We start from the raw sequence: 26,625 nt of genomic DNA, 5'->3' as shown, positions 1-26,625 counted from the left end.
CTTGGCTCCCAAGCTTTTCAGGCTTTCAGTGTTCCAATTCCAAAATCCCAAGGGAGATCTTGATTCACCCAAGCTATCTTTTTTTTGCCAGACCATTAAGTGACCAGCTTAGTGACTTAATTTCAGCAAGTGTTATCTCTGCATCTGAGCATAATATTTGGGATCCTTCAGGGGTCTTGTGAAGTTAAAGTTATATGTGTAACCAGGCTTTTAAAAATGAAAATACTAGCCCTGGCTGGTGTGGCTCAGTGGGGTGAGTGCTGGCCTGAGAACTGAAAGGTTGCAGGTTCAACTCCCAATGAGGGCACATGCCCAGGTTGCAGGCCATGGCCCCAGCTGGGGTTGTGCAAGAGGCAACCAATTGATGTTTCTCTCCTTCCCTTTCTCCCTCCCTTCCCCTCTCTCTAAAAAATAAATAAAATCTTTTTTAAAAAATTTAAAAAATTAAACTGAAGATACTATACGAATTAGGAGTGGGATTTCTATTTTACAATATTCTATAATAAATCATGAAACCACTTGGAATTTATAATAACAGTCATATCAGGAATTTGATGTAGTAAAAAGAGCACAGAAATAAATGGAGATCTGGGCTGTGTGACCTTAGGCAAGTGACTTCACTGCTCGGAATTATAAGAATGATAATGTCCATTCTACTTCAAGAGGTTTGTAGGCGGTCCGGATAAGAGAATCATTGAGAAGACACTCTGCAGGCTCTGGTATAAACCTGTCTGCTCTGTAATGACAGGCACTGTGAGTAAGAGAGCAGTCAGGAGTCATCTCTCAGCTGCAAGTCCAACTGAGAGGGAAGTCGATTATCTCACTTAACAGAGGTGGGCCCAGCCTCCAGGCATGAGACAGTCAGACCTCCAGCTCCATTTCTCATGTGGCTCACTTAGCTGCCTGCCTGCTTTTTGTGTTGGTTTTTCCTAACATTGACCTGTCTCGTGGTCACAAGATGGCTGCCAGCAGACCAAGAACAATCCTCCCCTTTCTTCATGTCCAATAAGACAGGTAACCTCGCCCTGAAAAACACAGGAGTAAAGTCTCTCCATTCCAACTGAAAACAATTCAGGACATGCCCACCCTTGAACTAGTCACAGGCTCTTGGAGAAAGCCCTGGGCTGAAGGGCTCAAGCCTGAGGTCTTGAAGCAACCATCAGCAAGGAGGAATATGTGTATGTATATAACTACCCTTGGCTCAGCCGTGGATGGACCCGCTTCCTCTGAGTCCTCTGGCTGCATGTATCATCTTTCCCAAACCGGGGCTGTGTTAGCAAAGAGGAAGTGGGGAAGCAAGCGCTCTGCATAGGCAACCAACAGTGTCCAGTCCATAATGCTTCGCTCACCGTGCCTCTTCAAGTAGCATGGTGCATCTTTAGGAGCCAACATTGTGAGGAAAGGCTAAATTTCCCTTGCCTCCCCTGCCTATTTGGCTTGCACTTTGCAGTTGGCATTTCTTTAAGATAAACGAAGGAAGAGACTGGAAAGAGAAGAAAAATAAGGAAAGAAAGAAAAACTACTGTCCTCTCTAGCTCACACTCTCCTTCACAGAATCCCGGGGGGTTATAATAGTGACTTCTGGTATCATAGCAACTGGAAATGCAGTGTTTCAGGCCCAGCCCAGAGCAAGATGATTTACATAAAGGTTTCTATGGAGACCGAGGCCACCTCCACATTGTAAAGGCCCCTCCTGTCGCCTCTTGGCCTTTTGGCTAAGATCAAGTATAAAGGCCCCTCTTAGTACCAGCCTTCCTTGTTTCATTTTCACCAGATAAACTCACATCCACTGACAAGCAGCTGAGGCTTTATATCAGGCCAAGATGAGGCAAGCAAGACTGCAGATGTGGCCTCTCCCCATTCAGAGATGTCTGTCCTCAAGGGATTTTTGGCATTTTGGAACTACAACACAAGCCTCTCATAACTATTAAATGTTTCCAGATGGATATTGGCTCTCTTGGCCTCATGGACAAAGAGTATTGTTAGGTGCTCCCCGATACAGCATCATGGATCCGACAAGCACCAGCATTGTATAAATCCTACATGTCCACAGGACACATTTTCTGCAACTGAGTGGCTCAAGTAAGCCTCTAGGGGGCTTATTAAAAATGATGAATGCAAAAATAATTTTTAAGCCCCCTCTGTCTCCCTATGGCCTAAAGGATCAACTCCACATTCTTTAGGAATGACATTCAAGGCTGACATGGCCCCTTCTTTGCTCTCTAACAGTCTGGTTCCTCTCCCAGCCTGGCCAAGCAGATCCCAGTTCCTGAAGTTTCTCTGTTCCCTGTGCCCACATGTCCCTTCTTCACAAATCATTGTTTTCCAACCCACCAGTTAAATTAATCCAAGCCTCTTCCAGCCCCCATGCTCCGGGCCTTTTTGACCATCTACCTTTTGTGCCATCTCTGTGTCCTCTGCAGGATAGGTTCTAATTCTGGCTGCACAGTGGAGTCGCTTGGGAGCTTTAAAGCAATGTTAACATCAATTCAGACCAATTAAATCAGAGTGTAGATGAGGGGAGTGTCTTGCTTATTATGAAACAGTTATGGCATGTGGTGGAATGCAAACGCAGGGCCTCTGGACGCAGGATTCCTGGTTTGAATTCCAGCTTCTCTTCTCTCCAACCTTGCAGGTACCCCTGGGCAATTTACCTAACCTCTGCATGTCTCCAATTCCTTACCTCAAAAATTAAGGCAAGAAAACCATCTACCTGATCAGATTGTTGTGAAGATTACATGAGTTGATATATTACTGACACTTAGTATGTGCTCAATTGATGTTAGTTATGATGAGTGCATCAGTCTTCCTCTAAAAGACTCAAAGCAACTTGATGATAGAACCTGCATCTTGTTCCTGTCTGCCTAGCACAGAGTACACACAAATTTTTTTTTCTGAATGATTAAATGGATATATGAATGAAGATGAATTTTGACTTGAAGAGATAGGGAAGATTTACATAGAAAAGATGGCCCATGAGCTCAACCTTGAAAGATGGATAGGCTATGAGAGGCAGATGAGGAGTGGTAAGGTATTCCAGCTAGAACAATAGTAAGAGCATGAGCCAAGGCACTGATTTGCAGGGTGTAGAGAAATGACCAAAATCCTGGAGTGTGCTGAGGTCAGAGGAAAGGATTACAGAAGAGAATTATGGTGAGATGATTTGAAAGATACGTTGGACCATTTCATGAAGAGTTTTTAATGCCTCACTAAGGAATTTGAGTTTTATTCTGTACAGAATGAGGGGACTGTGAAAAAGCATTCTGAGAGGGTAAATGCATAATCAGAAATGTGCTTTAGGAGGCTGATTCTTTCCAACGGGAGAGAAGGATGGCCTGGAGCAAAGAAAGCATGGAGTGGTTTAGGAGATTATTGTGGCTCCTCATTTGATATCAATATTGTTGGTATACAGTAAATCTTCCCAAGGGATTATTTTATTAATTTCTGATCTATTAACATATGTGCACAGAGTAAAGATTTAAATAAAACAAAACTGTAAGACACACTCCCATCTCTGATCACCACTTACCCAGTTCTCTTTCCCTGAAGCAACAACTGTTATTGAATTAAAAATAACTAGAAGGGAGTACTATGAACAATGTTACACCAATGAACTGGATAATCTAGATGAAATTAACAAATTCCTAGAAACACAAAACCTACCAAAACTAATTTGTGAAGAAATTTAAAAAATCTAAACAGACCTATGAATAGTAAGAAGATTGAATCAGTAATCAAAAATCTCCAGAGAAAAGCCCTAGACCTGATGGCTTCACTGATGAATTCTATCAAACATTTAAAGAAAAACTGACATCAGTCCTTCTCTAACTTTTCCAAAAAACTAAAGATGGGGACCTTCTTGACTAATCCCATGGGGCCAGTGTTTCCCAGATGCCACACCAGACAGAGACACTACACCAAAAGAAAGCTACCATTTTCCTCATTGATACAATATCCCTTATGAACACTGATGCAAAACCGCTCAACACAATATTAATAAACTAACTCTAGCAGAATATTAAAATAATTATACACCATGACAAAGTGGGATTTATTCCTGGAATGCAAGGATAGTTGAACATATAAAAATCAATTAATGTACTATGCCATGTTAATAGAATGAAAGAGAAAAAATACATAATCGTCTTAATTGATGCCAAAAAAAAAGCATTTGACAAAAATCAACACTCTTTTATGATAGATAAAAACACCCAGCAAACTAGGAATAGAAAGAAACTACCTCAACGTAATAAAAGCCACAATTAAAAACTTGCAGCAAACATGATACTCAGTGGTGAAAGACTGAAAGCTTCTTCTCTGAGGTCCGGAACGAGGTAGAGATGCACCCTGTTTTTACTGGTTGTATTCAACATTGTATTGGAAGTTCTAGCCAGAGAAATTAGTCAAGAGAAAGAAATAAAAGGCAACCAAACCGGAAAGAGAGGATTAAAATTACTCTGTTTGCAAATGATATGATCTTATGTGCAGAAAATCCTAGAGATTCCATAACAAAATTGTTAGAACTAATAAATTAATTCAGCAATGTAGTAGAATACACAGAGTTAACACACAGAGTTCAGTTGCCTTTCTACACACTAACAATTCAAAAAAGAAATTAAGAAACAATTCCATTTACATCTAAAAGAGTAAAATACTTAGGAATTAACCTAACCAAGGAGGTGCAAGTCTTGTACAATGGGAACTACAAAACATTGCTGACAGAAACTAAAGAAGACCTAAATAAATGGAAACATATACCATGTTTCCAGATTGGAAGATTTAATATTGTTAAGATATCAATAGTACCCAGAGCAATCTACAAATTCAATGCAATACAATCAAAATCCCAACAGTGTTTCTTGAAAAAATAGGGAAACCCATCCAAATATTTATATGGAATCTCAAAGGACCCCAATAGCCAAAACAATCTTGGAGAAGAGGAGAGCTGAAGGACTGCTCCTGGTTTTAAAAACGGACTGCAAAACTGCAGTAACCCTAACAGAGTGGGACTGGCATTGAGATACACATATGAACCAATGGAATAGAAGAGAGAATGCAGAAACTAACCCTGATGCACATGGGCAAGTAATTTTTGGCAAGATGCCAAGACCATTCAGGGGGCAAAAGGCAGTCTCTTCAATAAATGGTGCTGGGGAAGTGGATATCCACATGCAAAAGGAAAAAATTGGACCCTTGCTTAACATCATATACAAAAAATAACTCAAATAAATCGAAGATCTAAAAATGAGGCAAAAAAAAAACCCCTATAAAATTCTTAGAAGAAAACAGAGGACAAAAGCTTCACGACATTGGATTTGACAATGATTTCTTGAATATAACATGCAAAGCCATAGATACACAAAATAGACAAATTGGACTTCATGAAAATTTAAAAATTTTTTGCATCAAAAGATACTATCAACAGAGTGAAAAGACAATCCATAGAATGGGGAAAATATTTGCAAATCATATATTTGATAAGGAATTAATACCCAGAATGTATACATACCAAAAATTTGACAACAAAACATGATTAAAAACTGGGCAAAGTACCTGAATTGACATTTCTCCAAAGAAGATATACAAATGGCCAAGAAGCACACGAAAACAGGCTCAACATCACTAATCATTAGGGAAATGCAAATCAAAACTACACCCATTAGAATGACTGCTATCAAAAGAAATAGGAAATAACAAGTGTTGATGAGAATGTGGAGACGTCAGAACTCTCAGGCAGTGTTACTGGGAATGTAAAACTGTATAGCCACTCAAGAAAACACCATATGGTCTAGCAATTCACTCTGGGTAAGCACACAAAAGGATCAAAAGCAGGGTCTCGAAGAGATATTTGCACACCCATGTTCATAGAGCATTATGCACGGTAACTAAAACCTGGAAGAAACTTGAGCGTCCATTGACTGAAGAATGATTGACTGATGAATGAATAAAAAAATGGGGTATATACATGCACTGGAATATTACTCAGCCTTAAAAAGGAAAGAAATTCTGACATATATTACAACATGGATGAACCTTGAGAATATTATGCTATAAGAAACAGTCATCACAAAAATATAAATATTTTATGATTCCACTTAAATGAGGTACTTAGAGTAGTTAAAATCATAGAGAAAGCAAGCAGAATGGGGTGGCCAGGGGCTGGGGGGAACAGGAGAATGGAAGCTATTGTTTAAGGGCATAGAGCTCCAGTTTGTATAAGACAAAAAGAGTTCTGGGGATGGATAGTGGTGACAATAGCACATGATGAATGTGTTTAGTACCACTGAAGTGCACGCTTAAAAATGGTTAAGATAGTAAATTTTATGTTTGTGTGTTTTACCACAATAAAAAAATTAAGAGAAAAATACTGTGAAAAACCACATAAATATAAGACCATTTTATTGTTTATTACCAACTTTTTCTTTTCTAGCTCTGGACAACAAGAGAGCTAATTAAATTGGCTGGCTACTCTACTTACATTAGTGTATGTTTTTATTTCACAATCAGGCTTCATTGGCCTCACCAGGACTTCCTATTCAGTGCTCTTTATATTACACCTCACGGCACAATCCATAAAACTATGAATCAGTGACATGTTTTTTGGAAACCCCTGTTGTTCCATTTTTGCTAGAACCCTGGTGAGCACATGAGGAATTAAGGCTCCAACATTACCACTGTGTACCCCACAGCTCCGTGACACTGGTCCACCCACAGGAACCACTTAACAGTGTTGGTGGCTGTCCTCATCCCCAGCTTCTTGAATAGTTGAGAGAGGGTTAGAATTTTTTTCACACATTTCAAAAGGCACATTTACATTTTACGTGTATGAGTAAATGGACTGAGCAAGGAGAGAAACTGGTGTTGTAAGCAGGAAGACTGAAAACATTCTGATTCCAAGAGACCACAGTGACTCTGTTCAGGCTCCGTTGCTGATGAGTCAGCACTGGGGTGGTAGCTCCTCCAGGGGCATAGTGTGCTCCCTGGAATCCTGGTCTTTTGATTCATCCATCAAGATCAGGCCCATCGTGTCTTCTACAGCTGTGGGACGGATCTGAGAGCACTGCTGTCTGCAATCCGTCTTCCCTTTTGGTTTGTTCGTTGACTATCAATAAATAATACTTAGGGAAATAGAACTTACATACCATTAAACACACCTTAGAGAATGTACAGTTCAGTAGTTTTTAGTGCATTGACAAGATTGTCTTCCCTTTGTGTGTTTCCTTTTTCATTTCCCAGGGAAAGGAGAGAGTCCTCATCCACTAATCTAACATATATTTGGTGAGCACATAAAAAATAAAATAAAAACCCCTGCCCTCATGGAGCTTGCATCCCTCATGGGAAACAAAAACAATAAACAAATGGAATAAGCAAACTACAGAGTATGTCACAGATGATAAGTGGCATGGGGGGGAAATGGTAGGAAAGGATAGTGGTGGGAGAGGGGTCACCATTTGAAGTTGGGTGGTTAGGGAACGTCTCAAGAGAAGAAAAAATTTAAGCGAAGACCTGAAAGAACAGAGTGAATCATGTTTTTATCTGGGGGTAGGGGGTCTAGGGAGAGTATAAACAATAAGTGCAGAGACCATGAGGTGAAAGGTGTGTTCCAGAAACAGCCAGGAGGTTGGTGTGCCTGGAGCTTAATAAGTGATGGGGGAGAACAGCAGGAAGGAAATAAGGTGGGGCGGAGAGGGGGGCGCAATGACCAAATCCATGTAGGGTCTTGAGCCACTTGTGAAGACTCTGGCTTTTATTCTGAGTAAAATGGGGAACCACTGTGGAGTGTTGACCGGAGGAATACCAGGGACTGATTTTCTTTGACCAGGATCATGCTGGCTGCTGTGTGGACTGTGGAGACAGCCTAGTAGGGGGCTGATTGCAATAATCAAGGAGAGAGCAGGCATGGCTGGACCAGATGGCAATGGAGAAGATGATGAGAACTGGTCAGATCCTGGGTATATTAAGAATGTAGGGCCACCAGGCTTGGCTGATGGAAAGAAGTGGGCTATAGGAGAAGGGGAGGTCAGAATGACTGCATTGCTGAAAGGTGACAGCCAGTTGGTGGGGCTGGTCAGGTGGGTCTGGAAGGGCAGCTTGACAAGTTGCATTTTCCCCACAGGAAAGTTAAATGTTTAGGCCTGAAAACATGTAAGTTGTTCTAGAGCATATCAAATTAGTAAAGGACAAGAAAATTATATTTGTATCACACTATTTTCAAAATATGACCTAGAACTTTAAGCATCAAACTGCCAAACAGATTATGTGTATAATATTTTCTACTTTGAGGATAAAGACCATTATTTGCCCATTGCTTAACCAGAGGTCAACTGCTTTAACTGGGGAATTTAACACGTCACAGCTATTGCTGGAAATTGGCAAAGTGATCAGTTCCACTTGGGATTCCTCTTGCTAATTTAACTGTAATAAAACCTTTATATAGTAAATGGCTTTATTTAGATTAATCATATGAAGTACTTGTATTACTACGTCAACTATCACCTAATAGTTCATTTTTGTTAAGAAACCCTGCATGGCGCTGTATCTAAATATTGGATATAAACTCGCACTGAACCTAGCTAGTACCAAGTTGCGTTTCTCTCTTTCCAAATCTCTATTCAGTGACGTCACATTGGTGGCTTCAAAAATCAGCCATGGTAGGAGGGTTTACACCACAGAAATAGACAAACACTGCGAGTCAGGGTCCCTGCTGCTCCCAACCGCCCCGAACCGCCCCCACCCGCCCGGCCAGCAGGTTTACCAGCATTCCAGGAGCATAGCAGAGTGTAGGGTTGTGAATGCCAGCTTTAGGCTGCACAGTGGTGTCCCTAGGGGAAGGGAAATGAAAGCCATTTGTCCCAGGAGGAAGCAATTCTCTATCATTGATATTCAGAATTGCCAGCTTATAAGGATCATAAAAGTCAGATGGGCTTTAAGTCTTTAAATTCTCTGCAGTCAATGCTCGTTCTTACTGCTTGTGCCCAGGGCACACCCTTCCCACCTACTCCCACCTCCATTCTAATCCTCCTCACTGCCCGGTCATCATGGGTATGACATTTTACCTTACTAAGCCTTAGTTTCCTCATCTGTTCAATGGGGATTATAAAATCTACCGCCCTGGTTTACTGTGAGGATTTGAGACAATATAGCGTCCACAGTATACGTTCAATTAAAGGTAGTATTAATAAACTTTGGCAAGTTTCCTTACAGCCTTAAGAGAAGGGGGAAGCCTTTATAGCTCATCAGCATCTTCACATTCACTGTGCTTCGTATTCTCTGAGCCTCTGTTGATGCCGTTGCCCCACTTGGGCCACTGCCCCCCCCACCCCCTATTTCTGTATATTCAAACTCTGCTCATCTTTCAAAGTTGACCCAATTGCTACCACCTCTATGAGACTTTCTCTTATTCCCCTGGCTGACATATCTCCCTTCTTCTAAAATTCCCTGGCCTCTTGGGGGAATCTCTGACACCACCCCAGACCTACCGGGTTAGAATCTGCATTTTAACTAGATTCTTGGGTGATTCGTATGCACATTAAGATTTTGGAAGCCTTACCCTACACCACTGGTTCTCAAACTCGGCTGCACATTGCAGTAACCTGGGGAGTTTCCTTAAAAGCTTAATGCCTAGACTCCACACCCAAGAGATTCTGATTCTGTTGGTCTGGGGTGCGGCCTGGGCATCAGAGTGCTTTAAGACTCCTAGATGATGCTAATATGCAGCAAAGTTTCAGAACCACTGCTGTATAAACTCCCCTTATCACCCTATGGGGCCTGCGCACTCTAATGTTATGATGATTTGTTACCACATATGTTTTTCCACTTCTATTAAACTATGTCTTTTAAGAGCAAGAATTGTTTTTAATAGCATTTTTATCATCTCTTACCTAACAATACCAAGCCAAATAATAGGAATTTAATAAATATTGATTAAATGAATAATGAACAAATTATTTATAAACTAAAAATGTTCTCTCAATACCATAAGTATAGCTTTCGTCCTGATTTGAAGACTGGTTGAACATATTCTTGAAATTGTCAGGTTATTTCCTCTTTAATTCTAAGACCAAATCTCTGAAGAACAGAAGACTTGTGGCTGGAATGGGTTTTCTAACATTTTTAAAACTTGTACTTATTGATTTGAGAGAGCTAGAGAGAGACATTGATTTGTTGTGCCACTTATGTATACGTTTATTGGTTGATTCTTGAATGTGGCCTGACCTGGGATCGAACCCACAACCTTGCTGTATCAGGATGATGCTATAACCAACTGAGCTACCCGGCCAGAGCTAGAATGGCTTTTCTAAATGAGAACAGACTCTCTGGGTACCAGCACACTGGCCACTACCATCTACATGAGCTCTTATAGGAAGTTGCAGCTTAAACCCTAAGACTCTAGAGGGCAAGGCAACATGAAGCAGCCCCGCCCACGTGCCATGCATCCAATTCAGAACTCTTGGCTGAAATATGATGATGTTATTGTTTCTTCCTCTCCAGGGTGCCGTTTTGATATTTATGGGGATTGCTGTCCTCACTATGAAGGCATCTGTTATTGAAATGTTCCTTGGTAAGTACTGTTATATGTGTATCTGGATACACTGTTAACATTCTCCTAAGGTCCAAAGAATCCTGCCAAGAAAAGGTTTAAACAGAGTATATAAACAGCACAGAGTATCTTTTTACGATAAACCTTTTGGAGAGAAGTTGAAGCGAGAACATTAAGTACAGATCGAATTCAGGGTATATGTGTATATACACTTTTATGTATAGAATGTACACCCGTTACATTTGAGTGTCTCTGCATATCATACACACGCATATCTGTGTATGTATTCTTCAGCAACTAACAAATATCTCAGATAGAACATACTCACAGATTCTGAATTTAGAGATCTCCTTATTTCTTAATCTCTCAAAAAAAAATTGTACCGCTGACAATGGCCTTATTTGTACCACTGGCTGGCAACTCATATCTTCAGAGATGAAACCCTTTACATTTATCCATTATCACCAGAGAATGCAATTCCAGGTAGGCCCTGAAGAATCGGCAGGTCAGCCAGAAGAGGGAAAAGCACTGATGGGTTTAGCATCGAGGGTAATCTTCCATTAATCTTGCCCCTGTGGTTCTGTGGATCTCTCGGGTCAAACTGTCGCCAGGAGAGACGTTCAGACGATCTGTACTAGAGTGGTAAGGTGGCAATGACAAAACACCCAAACTGGGGGACAGGGGGCCTAGTACAATGGAATTTTATTCTCTCACGACTCTGAAGGCCAGATGTACAAAACCAGGGTGTCAGTCAGGTTGGTTTTTTCAGAGGATAAAGTCTGTTCCATGCCTCTCTTCTAGCTTCTGGTGTTTGCTGGCAATCTTGGGCGCTCCTTGGCAGCAGCCCATCTCTGCCATCATTTTCACATGGCACTCTTCACGTGTGCGTGTTTGTGTGTATGTGTGCGTGCCCAAACTTCCTATGTTTATAATGACACCAGTCAGTCATATTGGATTGGGGACCCAACCTACTTCAGTATGACTATGTAACTTTACTAATTACATCTGCGATGACTCTTTCCAAATGAGGTCATATTCTGAGGTATTGGGTGGTAGCAGTTCAACATATGAATGGGGAGCACAAGTCAACCCATAGTATAGTCAGAATGTCCAAGGTCTGTGCAGAGGGAGTCTTCAGGGCAGAGTTGGGGACGAGAAAAGAAGGTGACGCAGGCTCTGGCGTGTGGAAGGAGCACTGGACTAGGAGTCGGAGGAGGATATGGTCCGGGTCCTGTCCCCACCGTCAGCTTGCTAAGGAATATCCACCGTGGAAGCACAGGGTCCTTCCTTTCCACCTAACCCTCCTGAGAGGCTGTGTCCCTTCCACGCTAACCTACAGGTTCACAGGTTTCTAGTGTAGGGCAGGATAGGGGAGTTAGGAACGGAAAGGATTTAGCTACTGTAAACCAAACCAAACAACCCCTGAGGCTATTTCACAAGCTGCCACCGCCAGGCATCAGAGAACCAGGAAAGGAAGCTTGACTGTCCCTTCTGGTGCCAGCCTCTCTCAGCCTGCGCTTCTCCCCTCAGGGCTGCTCATTCAGAAAGCAAGAAATCAAAGTAGGAAAGGGGACTCCTATCACAAACTCCCTCAACATCTTCACACGTCTGCCTCCCGGGCATCTCTGGCGTTTGTCTGCTTGTCCCCACCCCAGGGCCACTCCCGTAAGTCCCCCATCACCTCTCCTTAGTACTGTGACAGCCTTCCTGCCCTTCTAACTCACTCTCCACCACACTTCTGATCACCAGTCTCTTGACTTAAATTCCTCAGTGTTTCCCTTTGTCTTTACAATGAAACCTACATCTAGATCTCCCTGGTATGGCTGTTACTACCCTCTCCTGCTCCCCTGCCTACCACACGCCCACCCTGACTTCCAGGTTTCTGGAAAGTCCTGACCTTCCCATTACCCTGAGGGTCCCATCATTCCTCACCTCCCAGCCTTTGACTGTGCTGTTCCCTTTCCTGGAATGCTTTCCTCTTACTCCCAAGCCCCACAAACCCTGCTGGGCCTCAGGAAGGTTCCCTCTTTCCCCCAATTCTATCAGGCCACCGAGCTATGTGATTCTTGGTGCCCCTATTGAACCTCATCATAGCCGTGTGGCATTCACCTCACCATTGTTCTGTCTCCCCCCAAAAGCTCTGTCTTGCTCATTGTTGCGTTTGCAGTGTTCAGCACATCAAATAGGCACTCAGGAAATACTGCTACGTAAATTACTCTCCCTAGGGACGCTGGATGTTTAAGGTAACAGAGTCCAGTTCTGCCCCCGTTTTGTGTTGGGTGACGAATTATGATCAGAGACTGAGCGTGTCTTTGCCAGGAATGCACTGAACACAGGTTCCCTGCAGGGATTTCACAAGCCAACCGCACACAGGATAATGTCTTTCAATGAGCCAATAAAGGAATAACATACTCCAAAGTAATGATGAATTAATTACACTATTTTCAGACATGGGGGGATGAAAGGAGTGAAGTCCAAATTTAGGTGAGGTGTATCTTCTTACCGGGCTGGCCAAAAAGTCCATATGGGTTTTTTTCCCCATAAAATAAAAGACACATTTTTCATTTTCACCCATAACTTTATTGATTTGGATGTTTTGAGTATGTCAGCTATCGCCCATGTTGTGTAACACTGATTGTTCTCAATTAATGTCTTGGTTTGATCGCTATCAACTTCAACTGGTTTACCTGCTGTGGAGCATCATGGAGAGAGAAATCTCCACCATGAAACTTTGCACACCACTTTTGACACATTTGGTCAGTTACAGCACCTTCTCCATACACTGCACAAATCCTTTTTTTGTGTTTCATTTGAATTTTTATCTTGAAATAATAAAGCATAGTATGCCAAAAAATGTTGCTTATTTTCTTCCATCTTTGATATTAAGATGGCGACACAAGACTTCACCAATTTTGATGTTTTTTTTTAAATGCATGCTGATATGACAGCTATCACAGTGCATTCTAACAAAATTGTTTCAAATGAAGTTAAAGACAACTAAGTTCTACTAGAGCCATCTTACAGAAAAAAACAAACAAAACTTTTGGCCAACCCAATATATGAGTAGGCACTCAGGAGAGTCGGCTTAACCAGCTGGCCGCTGACTTACAGCTGGCAGCGCAAAAACAAAAGTCGCTTGTAGTTAGAGCACGTTTCTAGGGAAGGACAGCCCTGTGCTGGCGGGCGGGGTGATTGCCACGAGGTCGGTGTGTGGCATTCACCACCGTCTTCCAGGAGTCTTCTTGCCATGACAGGGGCTAATGCCCCAGCTGTCTTCCAAGAGTTGTTGTTTAGGTCAGCAAAGTGCCTCCTTGCCCAGACCAAAAGTCTTGAATAGTCCTTGCAACCCTTCAGTATTTATAGTTTAAATGTCTTCTTGCCATAGTTGTTGCTCCACATGTCCTTATGGATAAGCCCCAGCAGGGCCTCTCAGCAGCTGGGCTGCTGGCTGCCCATCAGCAACAACAGACGAGATGACGACGCCCTGACGCACCTTACTTAATTCTCATATCAAAGCAGTTTACTACTAGAGCCAACTTTGTTTGTCTTTGCCATAAACAAATGGATTAAAACAACGTAAGTTGTAAACAAGCGGATTTGAAATCCTATCAAGTCAATACACAACAGCACCCAATTTCACTGTGGGTTTCTTTTCCCCACACCGAGCAACGCCCCAACACTAGCTGAGTGTCCTACAATCCAATTCAATTGTGACACTACCTACCTGGAAACAGAACCAGGATGCAGGGTAAGGGCTCAGTGCCACTAGATTGGCATCTGCCTTCAAATGCTACTAATAAGTCCAGGTTATTACCTGTGCTTCCCACAACCCCTTTTTGGATTCAGTTAATTTGCTAGAGTGGCTCACAGAACTCAGGAAATGCATTCACTCACTAGATTACTGATTTATTACAAATCACATTAAAAGATATGAATCCCCAGCCAGATGAAGAGATGTTGGGTGAGGTCCGGGGAGAGCTTCAGTGCTCATGGAGTTTAGGGCCTGGCTGAGTGGCGCACAGAAACATTCTGGTTTCCTAACCTACACGCTCCCAAACCCCATCCTTTTTTTTTTTTTTTTTAATGAAGACTTCATTAGATAGACATGATTGATTAATTCATTGATCATGCTGACTGATTCAGCCTCCAGCCCCTCTCCCCTCTGGGGAAATCAATCAAGGGAAAGTTCCAACCCACTATTCCTGCTTGGTTCCCCTGGCAACCAGCTCATTCATCTTCAGGGGATTCCCAAAAGTCATCTCATTAACATAAACTCAGATGTGGCTGAAAGTGACTTGTTATGAATAACACAACACCCTTTTCACCTTTATGACTCTGAAGCAATTGCAGGGACTGAGGACAAGATACCAAGGACTATTTTTTTAAAAGATGCTCCCATTGCTCTTGTTGCTTGGGAAATTGTGATGTAATTTGGAGCTGTGAGCTAGATTGTGACCGAAACTGTGGCCAGAAGTACAAAATATATATTCATTACACATGACACAATCACATAGGGTCACCCAATGATCCCCCCAAAGCCCTCTAAGTTGATTAATCTATATCAGAGCCAGCTTGTTGGTTCGGATAGGTTTAGATTTATGACACAGCAGAGATCTGTGCTGCCCGCTGTCACTGGAGCGCCACGTACAATCAATGGCTGCTCCTACGAGGAGCAAGTGGAAGGAAGAGGCAAAGGTTGTGGCCAGCAAACTTGCATTCAGGTTCCGACTTCGCCCCCAAAGAACTATACCCTTAGCCAATGTGCACACCCTGACCTTGGTTTCTTTTCTATAAAATAAAGAGATGACCCCCAAAGCTCCTCCCAGCTTTAATATTCTATTATTTAAAGCACAGTTTTGTGATTTATACGATTGTAGAGAGTGGTGTCCTGTCTTTGCTGCGAAGCTCTGATTTACTTGACGCTAGATGTTTCATTAAGTACGTAATCCTAAATTGAAGCATGGGGGGAATTTAAACTTTTAAAAAATGATCTGCTTTTAAAATCAGTGTTCAGGAAGGCATTGTGGACACTGTTAAAGAGAACCAGAGCTGGGCAGTAGTAAAAACAGACTTAAGCCAGGAACTATTGCAAATGGGGAAAGGAGATCTCAGTGTGGAATTGGGCTCAGTTGCGAAGACAACAGTGAAAGTGGGGATTTGCAGCCGAGGAGGAGGCTGCAGGGGTCAGTGGATGGAAATTCCTAAGAAGAGACATCAAAGGAAGGGGGATTCTTGCTGAAGCAACTGGACAGAATTCTTGCTAAGGGCAGACGAGGGTGGTCAGACATTACGGGGGAGGGTTCCCTCTGAACAGGATTCTTGCTAAAACTGGGCGGCGCAGGTGCAACAAGGATGGACACTGCAGCCCAAGGTCAAAGCGTAGTTGAGAAGAGGGCTTAGAGGAGCCTGACTACAGTTAGGTCAACACCTCCTGAGTTAATATCTTTAGGTGCTAAATGGATCTAACAAGAAGTTTATGGGCTAGAATGAGGCATTTCTTTAAAAGTTCCAGAAACATAATAAGCATTCAGTAAGTACTTACTGATTTGATCATATATAATGTCTTTTCTTGAAAGTAAATGGATTCAAATTATAACTCATTACTGACAGGAAAACCAGAACACAAATTCCTATGAGCTGCGTCAATGATTTTAGAAAGCACTTTTTTTTATTAAAAGTCTATATGATTTCAATATGGACAATTTAAATAAAACAGTTATATTGGCTTTTTCTAATTATAAAAGAAACATATTCTGAATAAAATATAAAACATATTTGAGAAGTATACTACAAAATGGGAAAACACAGAAATATAAAATAGAAATTAGAAATTATAATTTTTTCCTTATTAGCATCTGTTATATTTGTTCCAGTTATTTCTCCCTACATATATTATTTTGTCAGAATCATTAAAAAAATTTTTATTGTTCCTCAATTACAGTTGTCCCCATTTTTCCCCCATTACTCTTCCTCACCCTACCCACCCCCACCTCCCACGTTCAGTCCTCCTCCCCATTGTTTTGTCCAGGGTCCTTTATGCATGTTCCTGACTGGACCCTTCTTCTTCCCTGCCCCCACCCCACCCCGTTATCACCCTCTGCCCTCCTCTCTGGTCGCTGTCATCTTGTTCTTTATTTCCACGTCTCTGGTTCTATTTTGCTCGCTGTTTTGTTTTGTTGATTAGGTTCCACTTATAGGTGAGATCATATGGTATTTGTCTTTCACTGCCTGGCTTAGTTTACTTAGCATAATGCTCTCCAGCTCCATCCACGCTATCACGAAGGGTAGGAGTTCTTGTCAGGATCATTCTTAAGGTTAGAGCTGAGCATGTCCCAGGTCATTTAATCTTCTACATATCATTTGTAATAAATGCTTAGGAGTCCCATATTGTTGGAACATTTCCAATATCTCATTATTTCCAGATTGTCACTAGGAATAATGCTGTAATGAACATCTTTTACATAAATCTTTGTCTACATCTCTGATTGTAACTTGAACTATATTCCTAGGGGTGTATATTCTAAGAAATAGATATAAATATTTCAAGGCCATTGACATATTAACAAAGGCTTTCCAGAATGACTACCTTTTCAGACTCTAGCAACAGAAATGCCCTAACCTCCAACCCAACCCAACCCTTAAACACAGGATTCAGTCTAATCTCGAGTTTAGTCAACATTTACTGACATGATATGGGAAACCATCTCATCACCTTATTTTAGTTTGTATTTTTAATCATTAATGAGACTGAGCATAGTTTCAAGCTAATTCATTTGTATTTTCTCAATCTATAAATGATTTAAATTGAATTTGAAAACAATCACACCTCAGCTATGATAACGGTACTGACGGCCACACTAGAGAGGAAGAGAGAGAAGTGGGGGGGAGTATTTTATTGGAAAAATAATGTCAATATTTATTTGTTTTGAAATGTCCAGCACTACTCAGGAAAGGTGAGAACTTTTCATGCTATTCTGAACTGAAACATTTAATTCTGAAAAATTGAAAGGATTGCTGCAGAGTTAGCAAATGGCGATTGCCTTGGAACTCGGTCGTCTAGACACAGTTTCCTCCAGGCTTGCAGACACTGAGGGCCTCAGCAGCCAGACGACAGACTGCTCCTCCAGGAGGGACTAGCCTTCCCACCTGTGCTGGCCTCGTACTTAGACGTGAGCACCCGCCGTCTCAGCGCTCTGACTGGCTTCCTGAGAAAAGGAACACAAGACAGAGTTTTCTCTCATCTAAGTTCAACACACAATTCGTCACTTGCAAAGTAGCGAGAGAAGTCCTGCTGAGGAGGAGTGAGGACTTGCTGCAGGGCACAAGCACATTTGCAGCCGCACTGACCAGGCCTCACCTTGAGGAGTAACCTCTGGGCAGCTTTAACGGACAAGTATCAAAGACGAGGGGATGTCTGAGTGCCATTGAAAATCGTGGCTCTATTGGCCACGGTTATAATGTAAAACTGAACCCGGCAATGCACGTTTTCAGCCTGGAGGGTCTTGGGTGACCAAATGCAAGTGATGGGTGGTCTTGGTGAAATATTTGTAGTCCTGACGACACCGAGACTTACAAACCACTTGTCCCAGACACACAGGTTCAGCACAGGACTTGGTGTTCCCACAAAAATGGATACCCAAATTTATGACTACTTTACTTCATCTACTTACCTTGTGCCATTTTATTTCTGTATAATATTTATCCAGCACTTGTTTTTAAAAATATTCAAGGATAATATTTATTTATTTTTGAATAAATGAAAATGTGATCTTTGCAATGTTAAATGACACAGAAGCTACTATAAAAATAAAACCTCCTAAACACTCACACCCAAACCCCAGAAGTGAATAACACCTCGGAGAGTCTGCCTTCATTCTACTTGGCCAGACGGCGGGTTCTCGCTGAGTGCTCGCTCATGTTTCTGTTCTTACGGGACATGGTATGTCAACTGTCCCGGCCTCAACTGATGCTCATAGTCAGAACTGGGGACAATTCAGAGGCTGTACAATCGCACAGATTAGTTAGAGAATCACAAGATAAATTAAAAGTTTTCATACAAACATTTGGTGACATTGCCACTTTTTACTTTAAAGAGAGCTTGCAATTCAAGAATTTCTAAGTCTGTTTATGCCTAAATTGAGCCTCTGTGTTCTGTTAAAAAACAAACCCATAATCTAAGAAGTAAAATGCCTATTTTGATTGCCTCGTGTTCATATCCAGAGTCCGAACCCTGTGCAGAAAGTGGGTTTCTCGAAAAGTGGCTAAAATACAGGTAAGTTAAGGCAGTACCACCTTTGGGTGGGTAAGGAGGAAGGATGCCTGGAGAGGGAAGAAAAATAGAGAATTGACTGGACTAGCACTTTGAAAGGAAAAACATTGCTTTTCTGTCTACTGGTAGAATTAGTAGTATAGGTATAGAGAAGTAAGCATTTTGCCAATAAAAAAATTCACAATATAAATCAAAATTTTAAGTGGGCACAGCTTCCAGACAAGAAATCCTAACTGGAGATTTATTTTAGGGAAATGATCATGGATCAGTACAAAGATGGAGCTATTTATGTTAGATTAGAAATCGGCCAAAAGACAATATATGCATACAGTATACACATTTACAAGCAATTAAAATTATTGTAAGAGTAACATTTAATGACAAAAAAGTCTGTGTATATCCTTACGTAGAAACAAGTTCTAAAACATTGTAAACAGTATGAGCAGGATTATTTGTTTAAAGGTACCCACATGAATACATACATACACACATACAGAAAAAAAACTGAAAATATGTTTTTATGTTCCTCTGTATTTTTGTACTGCTTTTTGTGTTTTTTTAATATTTTTCTACAAGGAACATACATTATTTTGGTAATAAAAAATATCATTGTTATTTTTGTAAAACACAAGGCTCAAACTGGTAAGTGACTTAGAATTAAAAAGAATAAAGAGGTCCCCTTCCTCCCCTATTGTTACACTTCCTGAGGAGGAAGCTCACCCATCTGCAGTTGGCCTTTTTGGGGGTGGGGAGGTGCAGAACCCAGTGCTGCTGGGTGGGCTACCTGAAGACACTCAGGTCACACCTGGATCACATTTCTCCTTGTATTCCTTTCCAGGACAGCTCTACTCTGCAGTCTTTTACTTGCCCCCTCCATTCACCCCTCCCTCTGTCGCACTCGCATGCACACACACGCACATGCACACAAACATATGTCATCTTCTGGCCATTTGGACACTCAGTGTGACACAGAGGAAAGGCCACGAGAAGGGTCCGGGTGCTCATCTACCTCTATCGTTCACTCCCGGGACCAAGAAAATGACACTCTCTCCTTTGCAAAACGGAGATGGTAGGATTGCTGTGTTGAAATTTAAAGACAGAAAACAAAGGATAGGCATTGAAAGGTATTTCTGAAAGATCTTTCTCAACAGAGGCTAAGTATACAAAAGACATATCTTTTTTCCTAACCTTAATATAAGGGAAAGTCAGTTTCACCGTAAGAATGCTTCAATATGGGATCAACACAAATATCAGGGTCAAAAGAGAGAAAGTGTATAAGTGAAATAACATTGATTAGTTATTTTGTATTTTCTTCACGTAGTTTTGCTGGTGACTGGAATACATTCAAATAAAGAAATGACAAAGAAGATTAAAAGGCCTAAATTCAGTAAGTAAAACTGTAATTCCTCACTGACATAAGGCTTGTGTCTCCCATGAGGAGAGTTGTTACACTTGTTTTAGATAATTTGGAAGGTTGTTTGGGGTTTTTTTTCCTTATCTCTATCACTCTGCACTCAGACTAAATAGTTATGATTCTTATTTATCACCCACCCCATTCCAAAAAGCAATTGAGGTAGGAGTCCTGAGTTTAGGGGGAAAGAAACGCAATTCCACTACACTGGGAAAATTCGAAATATACATACAAAGGGCAACACTGTGTCCCCATGGCTAAGCTGCAGCAGGTAGTATTTTCCTGCCATTGAGATGATGTCTCCGTTCCCCATACGAGAAAATTCAGTCTGGCTAATGCAAAGATCCGGCAAACCTGCCCACCTGCCAGCATGGCCTGGAGTTGGAAGATAAATTTCCCAGAAAACCCCATGAGGTTTCACATGCAATCCATGGAAAGAGGAAAAATAAATTTTATTTTGGGGTGGTATATCAGTTAAGATTAGATAACAGAAAATCTACCTGCTTTGATTGAGACAGAAGTTTCTTCCTCTTTTAAACATAGTCAGTCTGAGGTTTTCGGGAAGCTTCACAATCTTCAAGGACCCAGATTCCTTTGCTTTGTTATTATGCTTTTCTCCATGTGGCTCCCCACTCATTGTCTATGATGGCTACCCCAGCTCCATCCATCAGCTTCACATTTCAGCCGGTAGGAAGGGATGAAAAGGGGCACATACCCACTCCCTTTAAGAAAAGAATTTGTTTGGATCTCTCAGAGCAGCTGTGACCTCCGCGGGGTTAAAGAGGAGTCCAGGCAGTCAAACATACCACTGCTACTTACACGCCATTGGCCCTCATTAAGGGAGAGTAGGAAATGTCTTGATTTCAAGCCTCCACATGACTAGGAAAGAAGGGGGAAGGGATGCTGGGAAATAACTAGCAGGACAGGACACAGATGGGAAATTTCACACTCCAATGTTGTGATCACACTGAGATATCTGGGTCCAGATTTGCGGGCTTGCTGGAGGCTTGCGTTAAGGCACGTGGAGAAAGGACCATAAAAGAAAAGCTTTAGTTATAATCACTGTCCTGTGCTCTCCACAACCGAAATGTCTTCATAGGCATGTAATCATTTAGGTGCCTTGATATCAGCAAATTAATAATTTGAAATAGAAGAGATTTGCTTTACACACCATTCTTTTTTTCTTCTGCTCCTTTAAACCCTCCACGTGGGATTTCTTGTTGAAATGAGACCAGAAGGGCAGCCTTCCACAGCCTCCTAGCCTGAAATACTAAAAAGGAATCAGTTGTTTATTTATTCCTGTCAGGACTAGGAGCCAAGAGAATAGGCCCAAGGGCAGATGTGTGTTCAAAACAATGATGGGTTAATATGGAGACAAATGCACACCCAAGTGTGAATTCCTCTGAGTTGTCTCCAGTATCTTCATTCGCTCACATACAGAGATCATGAAAGGGGCCGTGACAGCAGTTTCGGTGACTAGGAAAGCCTGCGCCGAATGACCCCGGGGCGGGATGGATTGAATTTCTGATATGCTAAACTCTACCCTTACTCTCAAAATCTCCCTAGCACCTTTGAATCGATAAGTGCATGAGGCCTTCTTCTCTAGTTAGAAACTCTGGCACAATCATTAAACAAAGGGGGGGGGGGCAAGACACAATGAAGGTGATAGGATATTCCCAAAGCATGGCCGCTATCGGATTCTTTACCTCAGGAGTATTTCCAAATTATAGTCTATAGCTTGAGGCCAAAGTGATTGTCATTTTTTCTACTCAGTGTGGTGAATCTGCCACAGGGTTAAGGGACTGATGGCAAGAGAGACACATCATTCATTCATTTGACAAGCATTTATTAGGTGCCAGGCAAGTGCCAGGTACCGTATTTAGATGCTAGATACAACAGCAACGCAGACACAGTCTTTGCCCTGGCAGAACTCAAAGTCTAGGGAGGAAGAAAGACCAGTCACCAGGCAATTATAATGTATATACATGTAAGTGCTTGGACTCAGGAGCTAAAGTTACTCCAAGAATATGGAGAAGAAGCTGTGTATCTGGGAGGGCTTCCTGGAGAAAGTGATGCACATATACTGACATTGAAGGCCAGATAGGAATTGGCCAGGCAATAGGGAGAAAAGAGTATTATGAGCAGAGACAAACATCACACCCAAGTCCTGAAGAGTAGAAAGAACTTTTTAAAAGTAGCTGAATATGGATGAAATATAGAGTAGGAGGTCACGTGTTGAGATAAGAGATGGAGGGGTAAGCAGGCGCCAGATCCCCAAGATCCCTTTACCGTGCCCAGGAATCTGGACTTCATCAAGAAGTCAATGGAAAGTATCTCAGTGCAGGTTATTTGGGATGCAATTAGCAGAAATCCAAAGCCAATTTGCTTAAGCAATAAAGAGGATTAGAGCAGGACCTAGGGTAGCTTGCAGAACCGAAGGCAGGGAGGACAGCTAGAATTCATTTGAACTGTCCCCCAGGTATAAATACCTCAGGAATCGGCACCTCTGCTTCTCTGCGTGTCTGCCTCACTGTCTCCCTCTCTCTCTGTGTGGACCATATCTCTCAGTCCAGATGCCGAATTCCTGGCCGGCGATAATCTGCTTGCATTGGCCTGTGTTGGGATGGTGGTTCAGAGAAGAGGAAAGTGGATAGAGTTGTGTTAGGGAAATAAAACAATCCTGGCAACAGCAACAACAAAAAATCCCTTTGTACCAACATGTAAAGACAGAAGAAAGAGAACACAATTTATTAGTGAATAAGCATTACAGATTTACACCCATGTACAGATGGGATAAAAGTGTCTACCAAGAATTTCACAAGAATTTACTGTACAAATTTACAGTAAAGCAGAAAACAGAACAACGATGACTTCTCTATCTCCCTGAGAGATAAATACACACATCTCACAACTGTCTCTAGTATACCTGGACAACTCCGACTCCTCTGCGGGTATTCATGGATGCTTTTACTCTTAGAGTTGACGCTTCAAAATACATCTTCCAAGGAGCTACTGAGGGTGTTAAGCAGGAAAGCGAACTCATAAAAGCAGGCTTTAACCAAATCTCTTTGGCTTCAGTCAGTGGTTCTCAGAGGCCGTTCCTGGACCAGCAGCATCAGCATGTCCTGGAACCTCCTGCCCACCCACCCCAGACCCCTGAGTCCAGAACTCCACGGGGAAGGGAGAGGACAGCAGTCTGTGTTTTGGCAAGCTCTCCGAGTGATTCCAATGCCCAGTAAAATTTGAAACTGGTGGACTAGAGAGACAACCAAGATCAGGGTGACTTAAAGACAGGAATGTGAACGTTAGCGGGCACCGGTTCTCTTCAGTGTCCGCTGACCTCGCTTCAGGCCAGCCCTCAATTGCTCCAGGTGCTAAAACAGCCAGATTCCATCATTACGGAAACTTTCTCCTTCCCTGTCCCAGTCCCCGGATGCCTCGTGCAATGTAGAACATTCAAGGAGGTCCCCTGTGAACGTGAAAGCCTGGCTACTTTCTTAGAATACTAATGGGGGAAATACAATAAGAACACACATAAATTACTGTCTTAATAAATTAACCTGTTGTAGAGTCCATAGAAAAGTTTCCCTCGCTGTACTGAATGAGAGTTTTATCAAGTGTATTTTTATAGGTAACTTTTTCAAGGCTCTTGTTTTCCTGATGTGTTTTGGAGCCATAGACCGGACCTTATGCAGAGGTATCTCAGTGGCAGGCTTGGTCAGCACAAACCTACTGAAGCAGTTTCTAACAAACGACCAAAGCACGGCTGCATTTCTCTTGCTTGTCGAAGGCTACAAATAACCATGGGAGGTTTTAGGTGCGTTCATAGCACTCTACTCCTAAAACACTCAGGACACCTTATGAATTTTAAGCATTAGCTTCATTTATGTGTAGACTACACATTCAGAAAATGTCCTACTCCAATCAGGAGCCTCTCAGCACATAATGGAATAAACCCCATCAAGTGTTTCCACATAAATTATGTCAACCAAGCACCCTAGAAAACCCCCTGCCTGGCAAAGTATCTGTGCTAGAGAGGGAAAAACTATTAAATTGTAAAATCTCCTCAATAGCTTTTCTACATGTAAGGAAGTCTTGGAAGAGGCTCAGATGCACTGGCCTTAGTCCAAAGCGGGTTCGGATGAGCTAGTGTTACCCAGGTGAGAGCCGTAATGATTAACTCCAACACGTTACTGCCAGTCCATCAGCAAAGTCTCTGGCTTCAGTGAGCATCCAGTCTTGCGTAAGATATAATAAATGCATGCAAAGGAAAGCCTTCCTGGACCCAACTCCCACTGCCAACACACACAAACACACACACAAAACTAGTTTAGTGTGCTACACTTCCTCTACTACACACTTACCGTGCAGCATAACATCTTTTTCTATACAGTCTGTCTTCCCAACCAATTCAGAAGCACCATGAAGCTATGCTTAGTGCTCATTAGGTATTGGTTGGATGGATGGACAAAGAACAACAATAAACCATTACAAACTACAATAGGATTCATACTGGTTTCATGAAAGAGCATCCAAGGAAGAACATGATGAATCAGTAGAATTTTACAGGCATAGGTAGGGGAGGGCTCCCTAGGTGGACTAAGCCCAGATATCACAGGAAGCAGGTGGAAGGTGACCTCGGGAAGTAGTGAGTGGAGTGGTTTTGTTTAAGTGTCGTGGTCATGGGAGATGCAGCTGGAAGATGGGTTCAGACCAGGTAATGCCAATCTGAGAAGCTTTGTTCTTCTCTACACTTTAGAGGGCGGGGACTCTGAGAGTTTTCTGAGCAGAAAATCTAGATAATGAAGACAACAATCAGCAAGATAAACAAAAGCAAGATATTTTCCATGGGCAATGAAGCTGCATTCTGAAATATGTTCATTATATAGAAGTCTGTTGAAACAGTCTTAACCTGGCGTGAAACATTAATTCACATAGTTCTCCCCAATAACTTACCCTTAATACTTTGCATGGCATGGGAAGACTTTTGCAATCAACCTTGAAAGAGAATGATTCCCAGAGGTACTGAGGTGGAGGTCGTTGTTCTGGGACTTACTTATTTCATGCATTGGACACTCATGGAGAGATACACAGCTCTGCGGTCGCAGAATTTTGGTACAGCATGCATACGACTCCCAGAGCAGATTCACATGTTGCTAGCTGTAGCAACTTGTAAGTAACCCCAAGTGCTTCCTAGACAACTGGCGCCAACACCAGTGTGCTCTCCATACAGAGTGGTGCGTGTGCCCCGCTCCAGACCATGGGAACAGAAGGGGATTAACTTTCTAGCCCTCTTCTGATGTGTGGGTGAGAAGGGAGGTGGACTCCCTCAGTGCTGGAGATTTTTAGTTAAGTAAATTCTACCATGGCCATTCTCAGAGATAACAGGAAAACAATGGAAGGAAAATTACACTGGAAGAATTGCCTTGCAGGTAGTTGGTGTAAATGCACAGATAGACACACATAAACACAGACACACTCATACACACAACCTATTTATAACACACATACTTCATTCACCCACAGTGACCTTCAAGTTCAGAAAAGCCCTTTGGCATTAGAGTAGGGAAGCAGCAATTTAACTCCTTCCCGTCAGTTTTGGAAGAGGCAGCCAGGTAGAGCTGGCAAAACTTTGGGTTTAGAGTCAGAGGATCTGAGTTCAGATCCTGCATCTGCCACTTAACTGGTACCTGAGCTTGAGCAAGTCAACTTACCTCCTTGGGAAATGAGGACAGTATGCCTCTCAGGATTCTCTAAGGGTCAAGTGAAAAAAATGCGTATGGCCATCCTTCATAAACTAAAAATAAGTTATTTTTAGACTCGCAAACTTCTGAAGTTGTCCAAAAGCTATGATGTTACAGAAAAGTTAAGCAATCACTCAGTTATCCAATCACTCCATCACCACCCATCCACGGAGTGTGGATATTTTCTGAAACCTGGCAAAAACATTGGTTAGAAGGACCAATCTTTACAGACTTTCTGAAGTGCTTAAAGCTTGAGCTTGGAGTTACCTGCTGAGGCAAGTGCCCTTTGCCAGGTTTGTCTTTATCGGTGATTTCCATCACATCTCTTATGGTTTCCCCAACAGTCCTTATATATATCCTTCTTGAGAAATCTTTAATTACCAAGGAAAAATGTTTCTGTAAGCCCCAATGCTGCACATCTTCTTGGCAAAGGCTTGTTGGCTCAGGTGAGAATGGTATAGTGATAGAATCAGACATATGAGGGTTCGAATCCAGCCTCACCATTGACCAAAGCCATAGCTTCATCATCTGATGTCATCTCGATCTTAGCTTGGCCACCATGGCTCCTCAGATGTCAAATGATATCTGTGAATATACCAATTCTATAACCTTTTGAAGAGCCTGGAGCTCTCCCTGTGATTGCTGGAGAATCTGAAACGTA

The 26,625-nt window shown here is 42.1% G+C and overlaps 1 protein-coding gene across 2 annotated transcripts in view; it reads left to right on the top strand.

The window, feature by feature from the left end:
• Positions 1 to 26,625, top strand: part of VIT (vitrin) — a 96,120-nt gene that overhangs the window by 11,777 nt on the left and 57,718 nt on the right. For both annotated transcript variants that reach the window (XM_024553031.4, XM_045189327.3), the window contains 2 exons: positions 10,492 to 10,561; positions 20,131 to 20,196. In XM_024553031.4, the coding sequence (XP_024408799.2) occupies positions 10,510 to 10,561; positions 20,131 to 20,196 (118 nt within the window). In that variant the 5' untranslated portion in view covers positions 10,492 to 10,509. The remainder of the gene's footprint in view (positions 1 to 10,491; positions 10,562 to 20,130; positions 20,197 to 26,625) is intronic.

The sequence above is a fragment of the Desmodus rotundus genome, chromosome 5 (genome assembly GCF_022682495.2).
Source record: "Desmodus rotundus isolate HL8 chromosome 5, HLdesRot8A.1, whole genome shotgun sequence".
NCBI lineage: Eukaryota > Metazoa > Chordata > Mammalia > Chiroptera > Phyllostomidae > Desmodus > Desmodus rotundus.
Note: the sequence above shows the minus strand (reverse complement) of the source record. Positions and strands in the feature narration are given on the sequence as shown.